The sequence below is a fragment of the Ptychodera flava genome, unplaced genomic scaffold, assembly GCF_041260155.1.
Source record: "Ptychodera flava strain L36383 unplaced genomic scaffold, AS_Pfla_20210202 Scaffold_39__1_contigs__length_1403739_pilon, whole genome shotgun sequence".
In the NCBI taxonomy this organism is placed as follows: domain Eukaryota; kingdom Metazoa; phylum Hemichordata; class Enteropneusta; family Ptychoderidae; genus Ptychodera; species Ptychodera flava.
The window spans coordinates 1,219,683-1,234,558 of NW_027248361.1; the positions used below are offsets into that span (position 1 = coordinate 1,219,683).

At 35.0% G+C, this 14,876-nt stretch overlaps 3 protein-coding genes across 3 annotated transcripts in view; 2 read left to right on the forward strand and 1 right to left on the reverse strand.

The window, feature by feature from the left end:
* Positions 1-14,876, reverse strand: part of LOC139127914 (echinoderm microtubule-associated protein-like 2) — a 175,605-nt gene that overhangs the window by 54,014 nt on the left and 106,715 nt on the right. The window lies entirely within an intron of this gene.
* LOC139127907 (E3 ubiquitin-protein ligase TRIM71-like) lies at positions 2,589-3,855 on the forward strand. The gene is made up of 2 exons (XM_070693763.1): positions 2,589-2,999; positions 3,301-3,855. The coding sequence occupies exons 1-2, from the start codon at positions 2,589-2,591 to the stop codon at positions 3,853-3,855; spliced, it is 966 nt and encodes a 321-aa protein (XP_070549864.1).
* On the forward strand, positions 3,882-4,544 carry LOC139127908 (tripartite motif-containing protein 2-like). The gene has a single exon (XM_070693764.1). The coding sequence runs from the start codon at positions 3,882-3,884 to the stop codon at positions 4,542-4,544; it is 663 nt and encodes a 220-aa protein (XP_070549865.1).

Here is a 14,876-nt window from a genome sequence, read left to right on the forward strand (position 1 = left end):
TGGTATATGAGTATTTCCCTACGGATGACATAAAATGATAATTCTGCAAATTATTTTGAAATCTTAAAGTTTGTATTTTTGAAGCTTTTTTGTCATTTTTGGTACATTTGTGTTTTTCTTCAAAATCACTGGTCAGAAAGCTTTTAATATGTGGTATAAAGGTTCCTTCCAATGACCCAAGTCAGAGAATTTCATATGATGAGGAAACACACAATATTGCATGTTTGGATAAATCTTTGCCAATTCTGGTAAAAATATCTTCTCAAAAACTGCTTGTCTAATAGCTTTGCATTACGGTATACAAGCCCCTACAGATGACCCTACCCAAATCATTCATTCAAACTGGGGAGCCCATAATTTTGTATTTTTGGAGTAAATGTTAAATGACTTATACCATGTCTGCATACCTTTTTTGAGAAAACTGTGCCAATAATGTAATCATATTTGGTATAAACTTTTAGTGAAATTTGATCAAGGAAACAAAATATGGTTAATTTTGATATAATGGACCAACTTCAGAGGGAACGCAAACACTGATAAGGGATTTGAATCCACAGGAATACCAGATGTCAAGATCAACCCTGCTGTGAATACAGACTCCAGTACATTTGACTTAGTTCCAATCATTTTGTTCAGTAAACATACAAACAGCTGTCAGGTTGATTGATTATTAAGTAAATCATCACAATATTTTGAGGCAAGCTAAGTGCCTGATATAAAAGATTTATATGAGGAGCAATTAAGGACAATATTAGGTACTCCACAGACAGAATAAACAACAATGGTGACAAACTATCCAACTTTCAATGTTCAAATTTATCAGTGATCATTGAATAATGACCATTGGTTTTCTGATTTTGATCACATCTTTCAACATGCTGTGGACAATTTTGACTTCCAATATATTTTTCTTGCAATAATTGACAAATCATAGTTATGCATTTTTATCTGACGAACCACTATTTGTCTTCACATTTAATGTTACACATACTACTCACACAACTAGGAAATAATTAGAATCTGTGTTACTCACTGACATCCAACACTGGAAAGTTAGCGGTGGTCTTGTTAGTTTCATTCTCATCAGTTTAGGTCTTTAATGCCTTTAACTTTTCAAGATTTTGTATATATTGTTACTGCCTGTGTAAGTGTCCACCTTGTGTGAGAGACAGATGGCAATGAACCAGTAGGCCTAGTTATTTCTCATATAAGCGACACCTTCGCTAATCATGAATGGGCAGTTTTCTACGGTACTCTGGCTATTAATGAATGTCTGTGTTAGGGGTCTTTATTAAAGTGAACGCCATACTGAAAAAATTCTTCTAGCATTAGAATATTGTGAATGGACCTGTGCACTCACTATATCTGATATTACACTACCCGTACCGGTATGTACATCTTCCATACAATTCATGTCCACTACAGGAACATTGGCACTTACAGGTAGTAACATTTTACCTCATTTGCATATTGTTGACAATGACATGATCATGTGAACAAATTCACTACTCAACTCCTCGGTGCACCTGTCAACAAACACTTAGATGGAAGGTGCTGTGGTTTTTTAGTTTCTGATATGGACAAACTTATGTACATACATATATCCTAGTACATACATACATACAGATGCCACAGACTTACCATATAAGCTTTCTTCCATAAATATACATATACCAAACATGACTAAAAGTATCATGACGCTGGTATAAATAGAATTTACTTTTTACTCCATCCAACATTCCTACACAAAGCAAATACACAAGCAATCTCATCAGTTATTGGCTTTTTGATTTTGATAAAATTTCTCAACATGTTTTGCACATTTTTAAGTCTTGTCATGCACTGTCTCTGACAAAATTCATCATTCAAGGTATGAAGCCAATTATTCTAAAATCTTTGAAATGGACAGAAATACTGTACCCTGTTACATACAGACATACCAGCACTGCTCTGCAGCAACTCTAGCCAGCTCAGATCAGTCCACGTACTGGTACATGCCTGCAGTGAGCAGTGCATGCTGCCAAACACTTTTGTTTAATCTATGAATTCCAACATTTCTATCAACAAATGCCAAATAATAAAGCTCCAATCAACGTTCACTCATTATAAATCATGGCAGTGTTCAATGAAAAGGATCAATTGATCAAGAAGCACTTATCTATAACTCCCTATGTTAGTGTACATTAATAATAGAAATCCTTCCATGATATCATACATTTAACCATCCATGAGTCGCATGACACTTTCTTGGATATTTGCAATATCAAGTTGAGGAGCTTTATCTCTTAAAACCTCTGTACCAGTCTCCAAGTTGGTTTATTGTCACTCATACTCCTGTATGTAAGATGGCTGTTGCTCCTGAACATAAAGTTTTGAAAGAAATCGGTGAAGATTTTCTGTCTTGTACAATCTGTCTGGAGCAGTTCAAGTCTCCTAAAATCCTACCATGTCTGCATACATTCTGTGAGCAGTGTTTAGTCACACTGGTTGAGAAGACTGGATCTCTAAACTGTCCAGAATGTCGACAGCAATATCAGCTTCCTGTTGGAGGAGTGCCAGCAATAAAAGGCAACTTCTTTATGAGCAATATGATTGAAATATTCAAGCAACGACTGGAGTCTATGCAAGGTACTGAGATCAGGTGTGAAGGCTGCCAAGAGAATACAGCCACTCACAGGTGTGTGGAGTGCAGACATTATCTTTGTAACAACTGTGTCAAGGCTCACAGAAATCTGCCAATCACACAGACACATCAACTGATGACCATTGGAGAATATGAAACAGCAAAGTCAACCAATCCAGTAACACTACAAGCAGTGGAATATTGCCGTCTCCATAGAAAGAATGAAATTGAATTCTACTGTGAAACCTGTCAGGTACCTGTCTGTTCAAACTGCACCATAGTCAAACACCGCATACCAGAACATGAACACAGAGACTTGAAAGATGCAGCAGATGAGTATCTTACTGAATTGAAAACCATGGTTGACAAACTGAAAGTGAAAGAACAGGAAGCTGAAAAGAACAAAACCCTGGCCAAGCAGATACACACTGATCTTACAGAGCTGTGCAGCAGAGAAGAAAGGAAGGTGAGAATGAAAGCAGAAGAAATCATCAAGAAAATAAAGAGGAAGAGCAGAGACTGATAGATGAACTGAAAACAACTACAAAATGAAAATTAAAAGAGCAGCTATTGATGTTGATGAGATGGAATTAAAACATGGTAGCATTTTGAGTGCTTGCAGTTACATAGAGACACTAATGCATTATGGGAATGCTGCTCAACTTCTCTCTACAAAGGGTGATGTTGGCACTCGTATTAAGCAATTAATAATAATAGAAACTTTAGCAAAGGATCACCATGACGACTTGATATTCACACCAAATCATGGATTCTCTGAGCATGAAATTCTGGGAATACTGGAAACTGATGTGTGTATGTCAAAGTGTACAGTTGAACACATTCCAAAACAACTCTGGAAAGGTGACTCTGCAGACCTACTGATCACAACCAGAGATTCCACAGGAAAACAAGTCATCCCAATACAGCGATTGAAAGCCAAGGTAAGAAAACCTGATGCATCATGGGAAGACATCAATGTAGCTGATAACAGAGATGGTACACACAGAGTTAGAGTGGCTGGACAATTGGATGGAAAATATCAAGTTAAAGTGACAATAGGAGATCGACCAATACTGGGCTGTCCTGTCATCATACCTGTCATCAAAGGATTGGTGAAGACCATTGGCAGTGAAGGAAGTGCTGAGGGACAGTTCAACCAGCCTAGGAGTGTGGCCATAGACAAAGATAAAACATTGTCACCGCTGAAAGAGACAATAACAGGTTGCAGATAAATACCAAAGATGGAAAATTTGAAAAAATGTTGAAATTCAAATGGTTTCAGAAGCCTTTCAGACCCCGTGACATAGCTATATCAAGTGATAATACGTACTATAGTTTAGATAACAACAACAATCAAGTAGTTGTCAATGATGAGAATGAACATGTCATCAGATACTTTGGAAAAAAAGAGTTGAAAGATCCACTTGATATTGGGATTAGTCCTGTAGATGGCACAGTCTATGTGACAGACATGGGTGGGCATTGTGTCAGGGTGTACACACGATATGGTAAATACCTTAGATCATTTGGGTCACAAGGTAAAGGTCAAGGGCAATTCGATTTGCCCTGGGGCGTGGCCATCTCTAGTACTGGAATGGTATTTGTAGCAGACAACCTTAACATGCGTATCCAGGTATTCGATGCAGATGACCAGTATTTGTGTTCCTTTGATTGTCAGAGTGGGGATGGTAAGATGAGATGTCCCAGGGGAATAGCAATTGATGATCAATATGTGTATGTTACTACTGATACCTCTAGCAGTCTACTGAAGTTTGAGAGTAGTGGTAAGTTTGTTTGTCGTATTGATAGTGATAGTGATGGGCTGGACTGCCCCACTGGTATAGCACTGACAGATGATGTACCTTGCAGGGTGGTTGTAGCAGATACCAACAACCACTGCATCAAAGTGTTTGTACAGTGATAACATTGCACAACAATGGGTTCCATTGATTAATTTTAGTGAAACTGAATAATAAAGAAACAGTTTTATTACATCTATTGCTAAATAGTTCATGATGGTTGGTCAAAGGATTTCAAGTATGTGATGACGATGTTTTCTTGCATTAGACAATTGTGGCAAAGAAAAGACACCGAAAATGTAATAGTAATAAATAAGGCTTTTTAAAGGTTAAATGTTAAATAACATGCCTTTACAAAAATTCAAGACTTTAAGTTTATCATAAATTTTGTCCACTATTATGGGTAAAGCCAAAACAATTTTTTTAATCATTTCCTTTATGAAAGCCAAATTGATACACATATCATTATTGTCAGAAATATCTTGAATCTACTATTAAACAAAATTGCAGGACTTTTTGTGAGACCCAAGGCAGTGATGATACACAAACAAAATTACTTTAGAATCTTTGATTTAAGAAATTTACCAAATAATTTCACACAAATTAATTCAAGACATTCGTACACTAAAATTTATGAACATCTATAGTGCATTATCTAATGTTTCAGATGCAAGAGAGAAATGCATTTCCCACTGCAGTGGAAATTACAATTAGACTGGAATTTCCATATTATAATAAAGTGAAGCAAAGAGCACTAATATCTTGAAATATCTATTTCATTTTTTAGGCAATTGTTAAACAGCAACAATTATTTGCACAACTATATGCAAACACTACTAGATTTTTTCTTTTTGTGCATTCCTCTGCCATATTGTTTTCCTTAAATTGGTACAAATCAATTGTTTTAAACATGAATCAAACAAAATGCTGGTACTTCAATGTAACTGACATATTGCGTCATCAGTGTCTGTGTATGATTTCAGTGTACATGCACTCTTTTTTGGAATAAATTTGATAAGAAAGCATGTATTCTTCTCCTTCCGAAATTTAGAGGTTTAAGTCAATGAATTTGATCATTTTAACCTTTGACAATTCATTTTGTTGTTGCACGTCGGCAATAGTTACTAGCTATACTTTCCACATCAAATTGAATATTCATGTGTGTCCCATATTGTTATTACAGATAATCAAAATTAATGTCAGAATCTACACTTTAATAGCAATAACAATGGCAGACACACGAAATTCAATACAGGACGTCGACAGAAATTGCTGTATGAAACAGAAACACTGAAAACATTGTCAAAAGTTCTAAGAAGACAAGGAAAACCCCTCATACTATATATTTAACAAAGCAGAGAATCTAAACTTTATTATGGTAGCAATAGTTTACTTGGGGGATGAAGGGGTGTATATTTGGGGTAAAAAACCTCAATTTTGGTATTAATTATAAAAAAGTAACGTAAGTCAAAAACTTTATACTATTTTCTGAAATGTAATATTTCACTTGAAACTAAGAGTATATGTACAAAAAAAAAACCGAGTATGTTATTTTGCATCATCTATCCTTATTCTTAAGACCCACACTCAAAAAAATTAGTAAAAACATGGTTAGCATAAACATCAAAATAAAATCTGGCAGACTGCTTTTTTGCTCAGCAAAATTCACAGATGTAAAACCAGTAATAACATTCCCTCAGACATGTCTACTTTATTGAGTGATATCAAATGATAATACATGCTATAGTTTAGATAATAACAATAAGCAAGTAGTTGTCAGTGATGAGAATGGACATGTCATCAGATACTTTGGACAAAATGAGTTGAAAGATCCATAGGGTATTGGGATTAGTCCTGTAGATGGCAATGTCTATGTGACAGACAGGGGTGGGCATTGTGTCAGGGTTTATACACAACATGGCAAATACCTCAGGTCATTTGGGTCAGAAGGTGAAGGTCAAGGGCAATTCAAATTGCCCTGGGGTCTAGTCATTTCAAGTACTGGAATGGTATTTGTAGCAGACTATGCTAACCAACGTATCCAGGTATTCAATGCAGATGACCAGTATTTGTATTCCTTTGATTGTCAGAGTGGGGATGGTAAGATGAGATATCCCAGGGGAATAGCAATTGAAAATGATAAATATGTCTATGTTACTACTGAATTCCCTAGTAGTGTACTGAAGTTTGAGAGTAGTGGTAAGTTTGTTTGTCGTATTGATAGTGATGGGGATAAGCTGAACCACCCCACTGGTATAGCACTGACAGATGATGTACCTTGCAGGGTGGTTGTAGCAGATACTAACAACCACTGCATCAAAGTGTTTGTACAATGATAACATCATAATAAATTGTACAAGACTGTGTATTGTTGGTTGAATGAGCAAAATCCACAGATGTACAACCAGTACTATATTACCTTACAAAGTTCTGATATATTTAACTAAATGCACGGATAACTTTTGCTCAGTACTTCATCATGATATATCCATTCCCTGATTGCAGTACTTGTTATATTGGTGCATAAGAGTAGCAAATATAAAAGAAAGTAAAATGTATATTATCTACATTATTCTGAGATTGAGTTTTATATGGTATATGTAGCATAGGGAAAACAGTGTGTTGTATTGGCATCTTTATATAATTCAGCTTTTTCTTGCCATTGACAATTTCAAGGAATGAAAAACTAATAAACATTTCTTTTTCATGGGTAATTGAAACTTAAATGACCAATTTCAGTTGTCATAAGTTAAGTTTAATCCTGTGTGGCTGAACCTTAAACAGCTTTTGATTCAAATCATATTTATGAAAACACAATGAATATATATCTTCAATTGCTAAACTAACAAACATGATTTTCTTTCTTTCCCCTTGACAGGATTTTTTGCTGTCACAACAGATCTTTCATGCTAAGTCTTAATCATGGCAATTGCAAAAAATATACTGATTTATATGTGAAGAGATTTTTGTGACTTTTGTACTGAAAACATTGAAAATATAATTTTTGTTTCTGCATTTTAAAAATTAACACTACAGGATATAGCCTGCAAAATAATCAATATTTGAATTCTTTATCTACTAGGAAAATAACAAAATTACATTTTGATTTCTATACTACAGATAGAGATGGGCTAATATTGTTACATTCTAATGTCAAATAAAAATAATTTACACTACTTCATAACTATGATGTATTCCTTAATGTTTCTTTGTATACATTTCTCTTCTAAAGTATTTCTAAAATTGGTACATATCAATTGTTTTCAACTAATTCTAATGTGAAGTAAAGAGAATGATACACTTCCATGTGACTTCAATTGTGTTATCAGTGTTTGGTAAAATTAGTTTATGTACTGATATAGGGAATAATCTTGATCAGAGAGAAAGGATTACTCTGCCATAGTACCAGTATTTGGTAAAATTAGTTTATGTACTGATATAGGGAATAATCTTGATCAGAGAGAAAGGATTACTCTGCCATAGTACCAGTATTTGGTAAAATTAGTTTATGTGTTGGCAATTATTTTATGTCCTTCCTCCAGGACATACCTAGTATTATCCTTCTAAAAACTCTATATTTGAAAATGTACTTTATTACCTAGTCACTAAATATTTAATTAATGCATTTCCGAAATAATTAAACCTTACTCTAGCTTATGTCATCTGTTCTCACTAATCAGCAGACAGTTTAGCAAATAATTTTCATTAAAATTGCCCCAGAAATACAACTTTGAAAATTTCACCATAAGTTGAGTAAATCTAACTAACATCAGCTTAAAAAACCTCAGATATTTGGCATACAGGTCTCCAAGATGACCTTACTGAGATTTGTTCAAACTGTTATAAAAAGTGTTAGTTTGTTATCGTCATTTTTTTAAATTATTCTTCTTAAAACTGTTTGTCAGACAGCTTTGATATTCAATACACTCGTCCACAGGGATGACCTTATTGAAATTTGTCAACATTGTGATAAAAAACTTAAAGTTGTAATTTTAAGGCAATTTTTGTCATTTTTGGTGTCTGCTATAATTTCCATCACGGACTCTACCCGCCATAAACTCGAACAGACCACTATTTTACACTCGGTACTCTGGCACTAGCCGGTATGAATGCATATTTTAACGCGTTTGATCGTTCCCTTGTTTGATTGGCTGGTTTTTTAGTCCCCACGGACACCGTCCGGGGGGACTTATAGGTTTGGTCATGTCCGTGCGTGCGTCCGTGCGTGCGTCAGTCCGTCCGTGCGTCCGTCCGTTCACGCAGATATCTCAGACATGCCCAGGTCAATTTCTTTCAAACTTTGCACAAGGATAGTTCCCTACCCCATACAGATGCACGTCGATTTGTTTCACAATGCGATCAATTTTGGCCGTGTTAGAGGACTTTTTAGTTTTCACCTCCATAGACTCCCATGTATAAGGCATTCTCCATAGACTCCCATGTATAAGGCAGTCCATAGACTCCCATGTATAAGGCAGTCCATAGACTCCCATGTATAAGGCAGTCCATAGACTCCCATGTATAAGGCAGTCTCCATAGACTCCCATGTATAAGGCAGTCCATAGACTCCCATGTATAAGGCCAAGAAAAATAAAAATTTAGTTTCTCATCGTATTCATATTGCAAAAAGGATGCAGTGACACAGTTTTTAGTCCCCACAGATGAAGTCCAGGGGGCTTATAGATTGGGTCATGTCCGTCCGTGAGTCCATCTTTGAGTCCATCCGTTCATGCAGATATCTCAGATATTTTGACAAAATGTCACGTGACCTTGGTGACCTTTGACCTCAAATATATATATTTGTCCATAACTCAGTAACCATAAGTGCTACACCCTTCATATATGGTATGATGGGACAGCTAATGACGCCACATATTGTACCTCATTAATTATGCACATATCTAATTTTGAGCGAGCCAATAGAGCTAGAGGTCTGATTTTTGGTATATAGGGATAACTTAGCAATACTATTTTTTTTCAAAAATGTCACCTGACCTCAGTGACCTTTGATCTCAAATATACATATTTGTCCATAACTCAGTAACCACAAGTACTACTACCTTCATGTATGGTATGATGGGACACTTTATGATGCCACATATTGTACCTCATTAATTATGCGCATATCTAATTTTGAGCAAGCCAATAGAGCTAGAGGTCTGATTTTCGGTATATAGGGATAACTTAGCACGACAATTTTTTTGACAAAATGTCATGTGACCTTGGTGACCTTTGACCTCAAATATACATATTTGTCCATAACTCAGTAAACACAAGTGCTACATCCTTCATGTATGGTATGATGGGACACTCTATGACGCCACATATTGTACCTCATTAATTATGTGCATATCTAATTTTGAGCGAGCCAATAGAGCTAGAGGTCTGATTTTTGGTATATAGGGAAAACTTAGCAATACAATTTTTTTGACAAAATGTCATGTGACCTTGGTGACCTTTGACCTCAAATATACATATTTGTCCATAACTCAGTAACCACAAGTGCTACACCCTTCATATATGGTATGATGGGACACCTTATGACGCCACATATTGTATCTCATTAATTATGTGCATATCTAATTTTGAGCGAGTCAATAGAGCTAGAGGTCTTATTTTTGGTATATAGGGATAACTTAGCAATACAATTATTTTGACAAAATGTCACATGACCTCGATGACCTTTGACCTCAAATATACATGTTTGTCCATAACTCAGTAACCACAAGTGGTACACCCTTCATATATGGTATGATGGGAGACCTTATGATGCTTCATACTGTACCTCATTAATTATGCGTATATCTAATTCTGAGCAAACCCATAGAACTGGATGTCTGTCATACATATGCACATAGATTTGTTCTGTGATACGATCCAATAAGGCCGCCATGTGGCCATTTTATTACGATTTTTTCTTGTCCTGAACTACAGCTCAGACATGTATCAAGCGAATTTATTCAAAAGTATTTTTATCACAGACCTAATGAAGAGGACTCTTATCCTCTCGGAGGACCTGTAATCAAAGTACTACCCATTAACAAGTGGGGACTGTGTCATCAACGATGACTTGTTTTCTAGTGTATTCACGTTTCTCTAGCGAGTTTCTAGTACTGACGAAGGGTTGCACCCGAAACGTCTGCGCATTTTAGTCTCTGCTTTGCAAGTGTTTTATCTCCCGCTGGTCGGTTAGTATTTTACTGTATTTGTTTTAACTTTGCTCTTTATTTTAACGAGTACTGTATTTCCCGCTAGTCGGCCAATTTTTTACTAGAAAAGTAAATATTACCCCTGTTCTATCAAAACTTTTTTCCAGCATACAAGTGAGCACAGACTGATCTGTTGTGATCAATACCATATCTATTCTCACAATAATGTGATGAGATAAATTTAGACATGAAAGGCATGTCAAACAAAATTACAACATTGGTACATAAGAATAGCAAATACAAAAAAGAAAGTAAAATGCATTATTTTGACATTATTGTAAGCTTTAAATGACATGTAGCATTGGGCAAACACTGTGTTGTATTTCTTTTACATTTATATGTGATTCAGGTTTTTCTTGCCGTTAACAATTTCAGCAAACAATTAAAGTTATAAAATGGCCTTTATCACAATTGAATGAAACGCCATTAAAAAACTTTTATGAATTTGTTTCAGTTCGTAATAAATCATGTGTGTAATAAATCATAAGTCTAATCAAGTGCGGCTACACCACTTTAAGTTTTTATTTGAATTGCATTAATTCACAAAAACAATTATTTCTCTTTTGATTGTTATAATAAAACAATTTTCTTTCTATACACTTTACAAGATCAGTTCTTGGCACAAAGGGTAGATCTTTTATGTGACTACTGAAGCAACAATACACAAATGCAATGCGAGTCTCTCTTTACCGTAAGAAATTAATATTCAATAAGACATGTTTTATGCTAATAGCCTTGATCACATCATTTATACAATTATATTGTATTATACCCAAAGTAATTTCAAAATTACAAATATTGAAAATGATTTTTTAGTTTCCGTATTTTGAAACTTAAATGTACAGATGAACAGAAAATAACAACCTGCAGGACATTCACTGTATGAATTCTTTATCAACTTGCAAAATAATGTATTGTTTAATTATTACTGAATTTCTGTACTATATTAGAAGAGTAGGCTAACCTAGTGAAATTTCTATTTCATCATGGGCAAATGATGTGAAGTGAATATTATTTACACTACAATGTATCTATTCCTTGATGTTTCTTTGTTTCTCACCCATAGTATTTCTAAGTTGGTACACATTAATTGCCTGAAACTAATTGTCATGCATATTTCAACAGAATGATATACTTTGATGTGACATGTAGTAGACATAGTTTAAAAAGTTACAATCTCAGTTACTTTTTTCATAATATTTTCATTATTTTGTTTCAGAAAACTAGTAATTTGTATTATTCTACTTACTGAAGTATGTTGAAATACATGTTACTAGAAAGGCCAACATAATGCATGTTACAATACTGTCTTATATAGTTGAAAATGAGTTTAGTCCAGACTCAAATTTAGCTGTCAAAAATAAAATTGGACAGTTCATATATACAGATTGTATTGACATGTTGAATACTTGTTATTTCAACAGAATTTTAAGAGTAGAACAAGGTACAGCATTTTAAAAATGGAACAAAAAGTTATGGAAAATACATCAACAGTTACAGCTAATATAATGGAGCTTTCACATTAATGTACGAATGTCAGGTTTATGTGAGGACAGACTGATGATGTCATCTGTTCACGCATAATAGGTAGGTTGAACAGATTTTGTAAAACAATATCTATGAGAGATATCAATTTTAGCAAAAAGTTTACTTTATCTATAGTTGACATTTATCTTATGTGTTGGTGTATTCTAAGACAGGATTTTATCTGAGGGTTCTGAGGTAATGTATCTAGTTTGTCTGAGTCTTGATAAATTTTGGTCTACCTTGCATGATGATTAATGTCCACTCTATATCGTTAGGTAGATGTTGTATTTCTTGTGGATTTTATGAAGATTTTTATTTGTTGTGAATTTCTTTACACCCAACAACAAATCTTGTGCTGCAGTATTTCAAATGACAAACATAATAACAGAACATTTAAAATAATACATGTAATCACTACATTGCTAGCTTTCGTTTAGCTTCCCAAAGAGTTTTGTCTTATATAATCATTTCACACACAATAAAGGTGTAACACAAAAATGCATTTTTAGTTGGTATAGTATTCCTTTGTGGTCTTACAACTCATTTAGATTAAGATCTGGCATTGTTAGAAGTTTGGATCAGGCTTTGGTTATTGTTACACATAGAAAATCTACACAATTTTTACATACCCATGCCAATAGCGTTACATCCTGGTGATATTTACCATAAAATATCAGCCATGATATTTTATGGTAAACGTCGAGATATGCATGATAAACGTCATCAGTCTTGAGGTGTTGCCAAACTATATTTGAATTGTGATAGTAAACAAAGTGAACAATATGCCTGCCACTCTCCCTCTACAATGCATTAATGTTGCCAACATAAAAATTTGAAAGGTTATGAAGAACAATTAAGGATATTTTGGGTAGCTAAATACGGCATCAATGCAAAAATCTTGTGATGTTACCCTGCGATTATGCCATTGTAGTTCTCGACTTGTCATTTTTTTAATAAGTGCATGCAAACATTCTACTGTTTGCATGGCATGATCTACTTCCAAATACCATAGGTAGTGAGCACAGGGCATGACAGCATGTTGCATACATGACACCTGTTGACATGGCAACTCTCAGTGTAAACAAACAAAATAGCTGCGTCTCCCTCCACTCCATAGAATGATTAAGTGTGATCGAATTGGGAGAGATTTAAAACAGTGGAAAGTTTTTGATTAGTAACAATTGTATAAACATACTGCACCACAAAAAGTTGTTTCCTGTGCAACATTGTTTCTTATTGAGTTCATTGAAAAATAACGATTTGTTGCCCCTGGTGTTGACTTCTACAAAAACGCCACATAGTTTATGAATAAAGTCTGTTAAAATTTTCATATTTATGCACAATGCAGAATAAAAGCCTAAAAATTTCAAAGTTTTTTCTATCATATGTAAAATTATTCAAATGGGTATTTGATAAATTGGTTGGACATATCACCACAATATTATCACAAACATATAAATCTGTCACAGATATTGTTCTTGAAGTGACTCAACCTTGTTTACAAGTGCAGCATTCACATGAGCTGAATCGCCTTGATCAAAAGGTAAACTTAGGTTTGTCAGAACTCCCTAAGTTTGTACAGAGTTGTATAGCAGAATGTGCTTCATACACAACTTAATCCAATACTAGATCATTTGACACAGTGAACAGTATCTGCAATATCATGTTAAGGGGTCCTATCTGCCAATAATTCTGTACCTGTCTCCAAGTTGGTTTATTGACACACCTGTGCACAATGGCTGCTACTTCTGAATGTAAAGTTTTGAAAGAAATCAGTGAAGATTTCCTGTGTTGTACCATCTGTCACCAGCAGTTCAAGTTTCCTAAAACTCTACCATGTCTGCATACATTCTGTGAGCAGTGTTTAGTCACACTGGTTGAGAATACTGGATCTCTAAACTGTCCAGAATGTCGACAGCAATTTCAGATTCCTGTCGGAGGAGTGCCAGCAATAAAAGGCAACTTCTTTATGAGCAACTTGATTGAGGTATTCAAGCAAAGACTGGAGTCTATGCAGGGAACTCAGATCAAATGTGACGGCTGCCAAAGAATACAGCAACTCACAGATGTGTGGAGTGTAGATATTATCTATGTCATATATGTTACACAGCCCACAGAAACCTACCACTAACACGGACACATCAACTGATGACTATTGGAGAATATGAAACAGCAAAGTCAACTGGTCCAATACCACTAAAAGCAGTGGAATATTGCAATGTTCACAGCCAGAATGTGGTGAAATTCTACTGTGAAACATGTCAGGTTCCTGTCTGTACAGACTGCACCATAGTCAAACACCGCATACCAGAACATGTACACAGTGACTTGAAAGATGCAGCAGATGAGTATCTTACAGAATTGAAAGCCATGGTTGACAAACTGAAAATGAAAGAACAGGAAGCTGAAAAGAACAAAACCCTGGCCAAGCAGATACACACTGATCTTACAGAGCAGTGCAGCAGAGAAGAAAGGAAGGTGAGAATGAAAGCAGAAGAAATCATCAAGAAAATAAAGAGAGAAGAGCAGAGACTCATAGATGAACTGAAAAACAATTACAAAATGAAAATTAAAAGAGCAGCTGTTGATATTGATGAGATGGAATTAAAACATGGTAACATTTTGAGTGCTTGCAGTTACATAGAGACACTAATGCATTATGGGAATGCTGCTCAACTTCTCTCCACAAAGGGTGATGTTGCCATTCGCATTATGCAA

Excerpts from the sequence above, each read along its gene's own strand:
- LOC139127907 (XM_070693763.1), top strand. The coding sequence starts at position 2,589 with ATGATTGAAATATTCAAGCAACGACTGGAGTCTATGCAAGGTACTGAG. Across the intron at positions 3,000-3,300 it reads CCATGGTTGACAAACTGAAA|GGTGATGTTGGCACTCGTAT; the intron begins GTGAAAGAACAG and ends CTCTCTACAAAG.
- LOC139127908 (XM_070693764.1), top strand. The coding sequence starts at position 3,882 with ATGTTGAAATTCAAATGGTTTCAGAAGCCTTTCAGACCCCGTGACATA.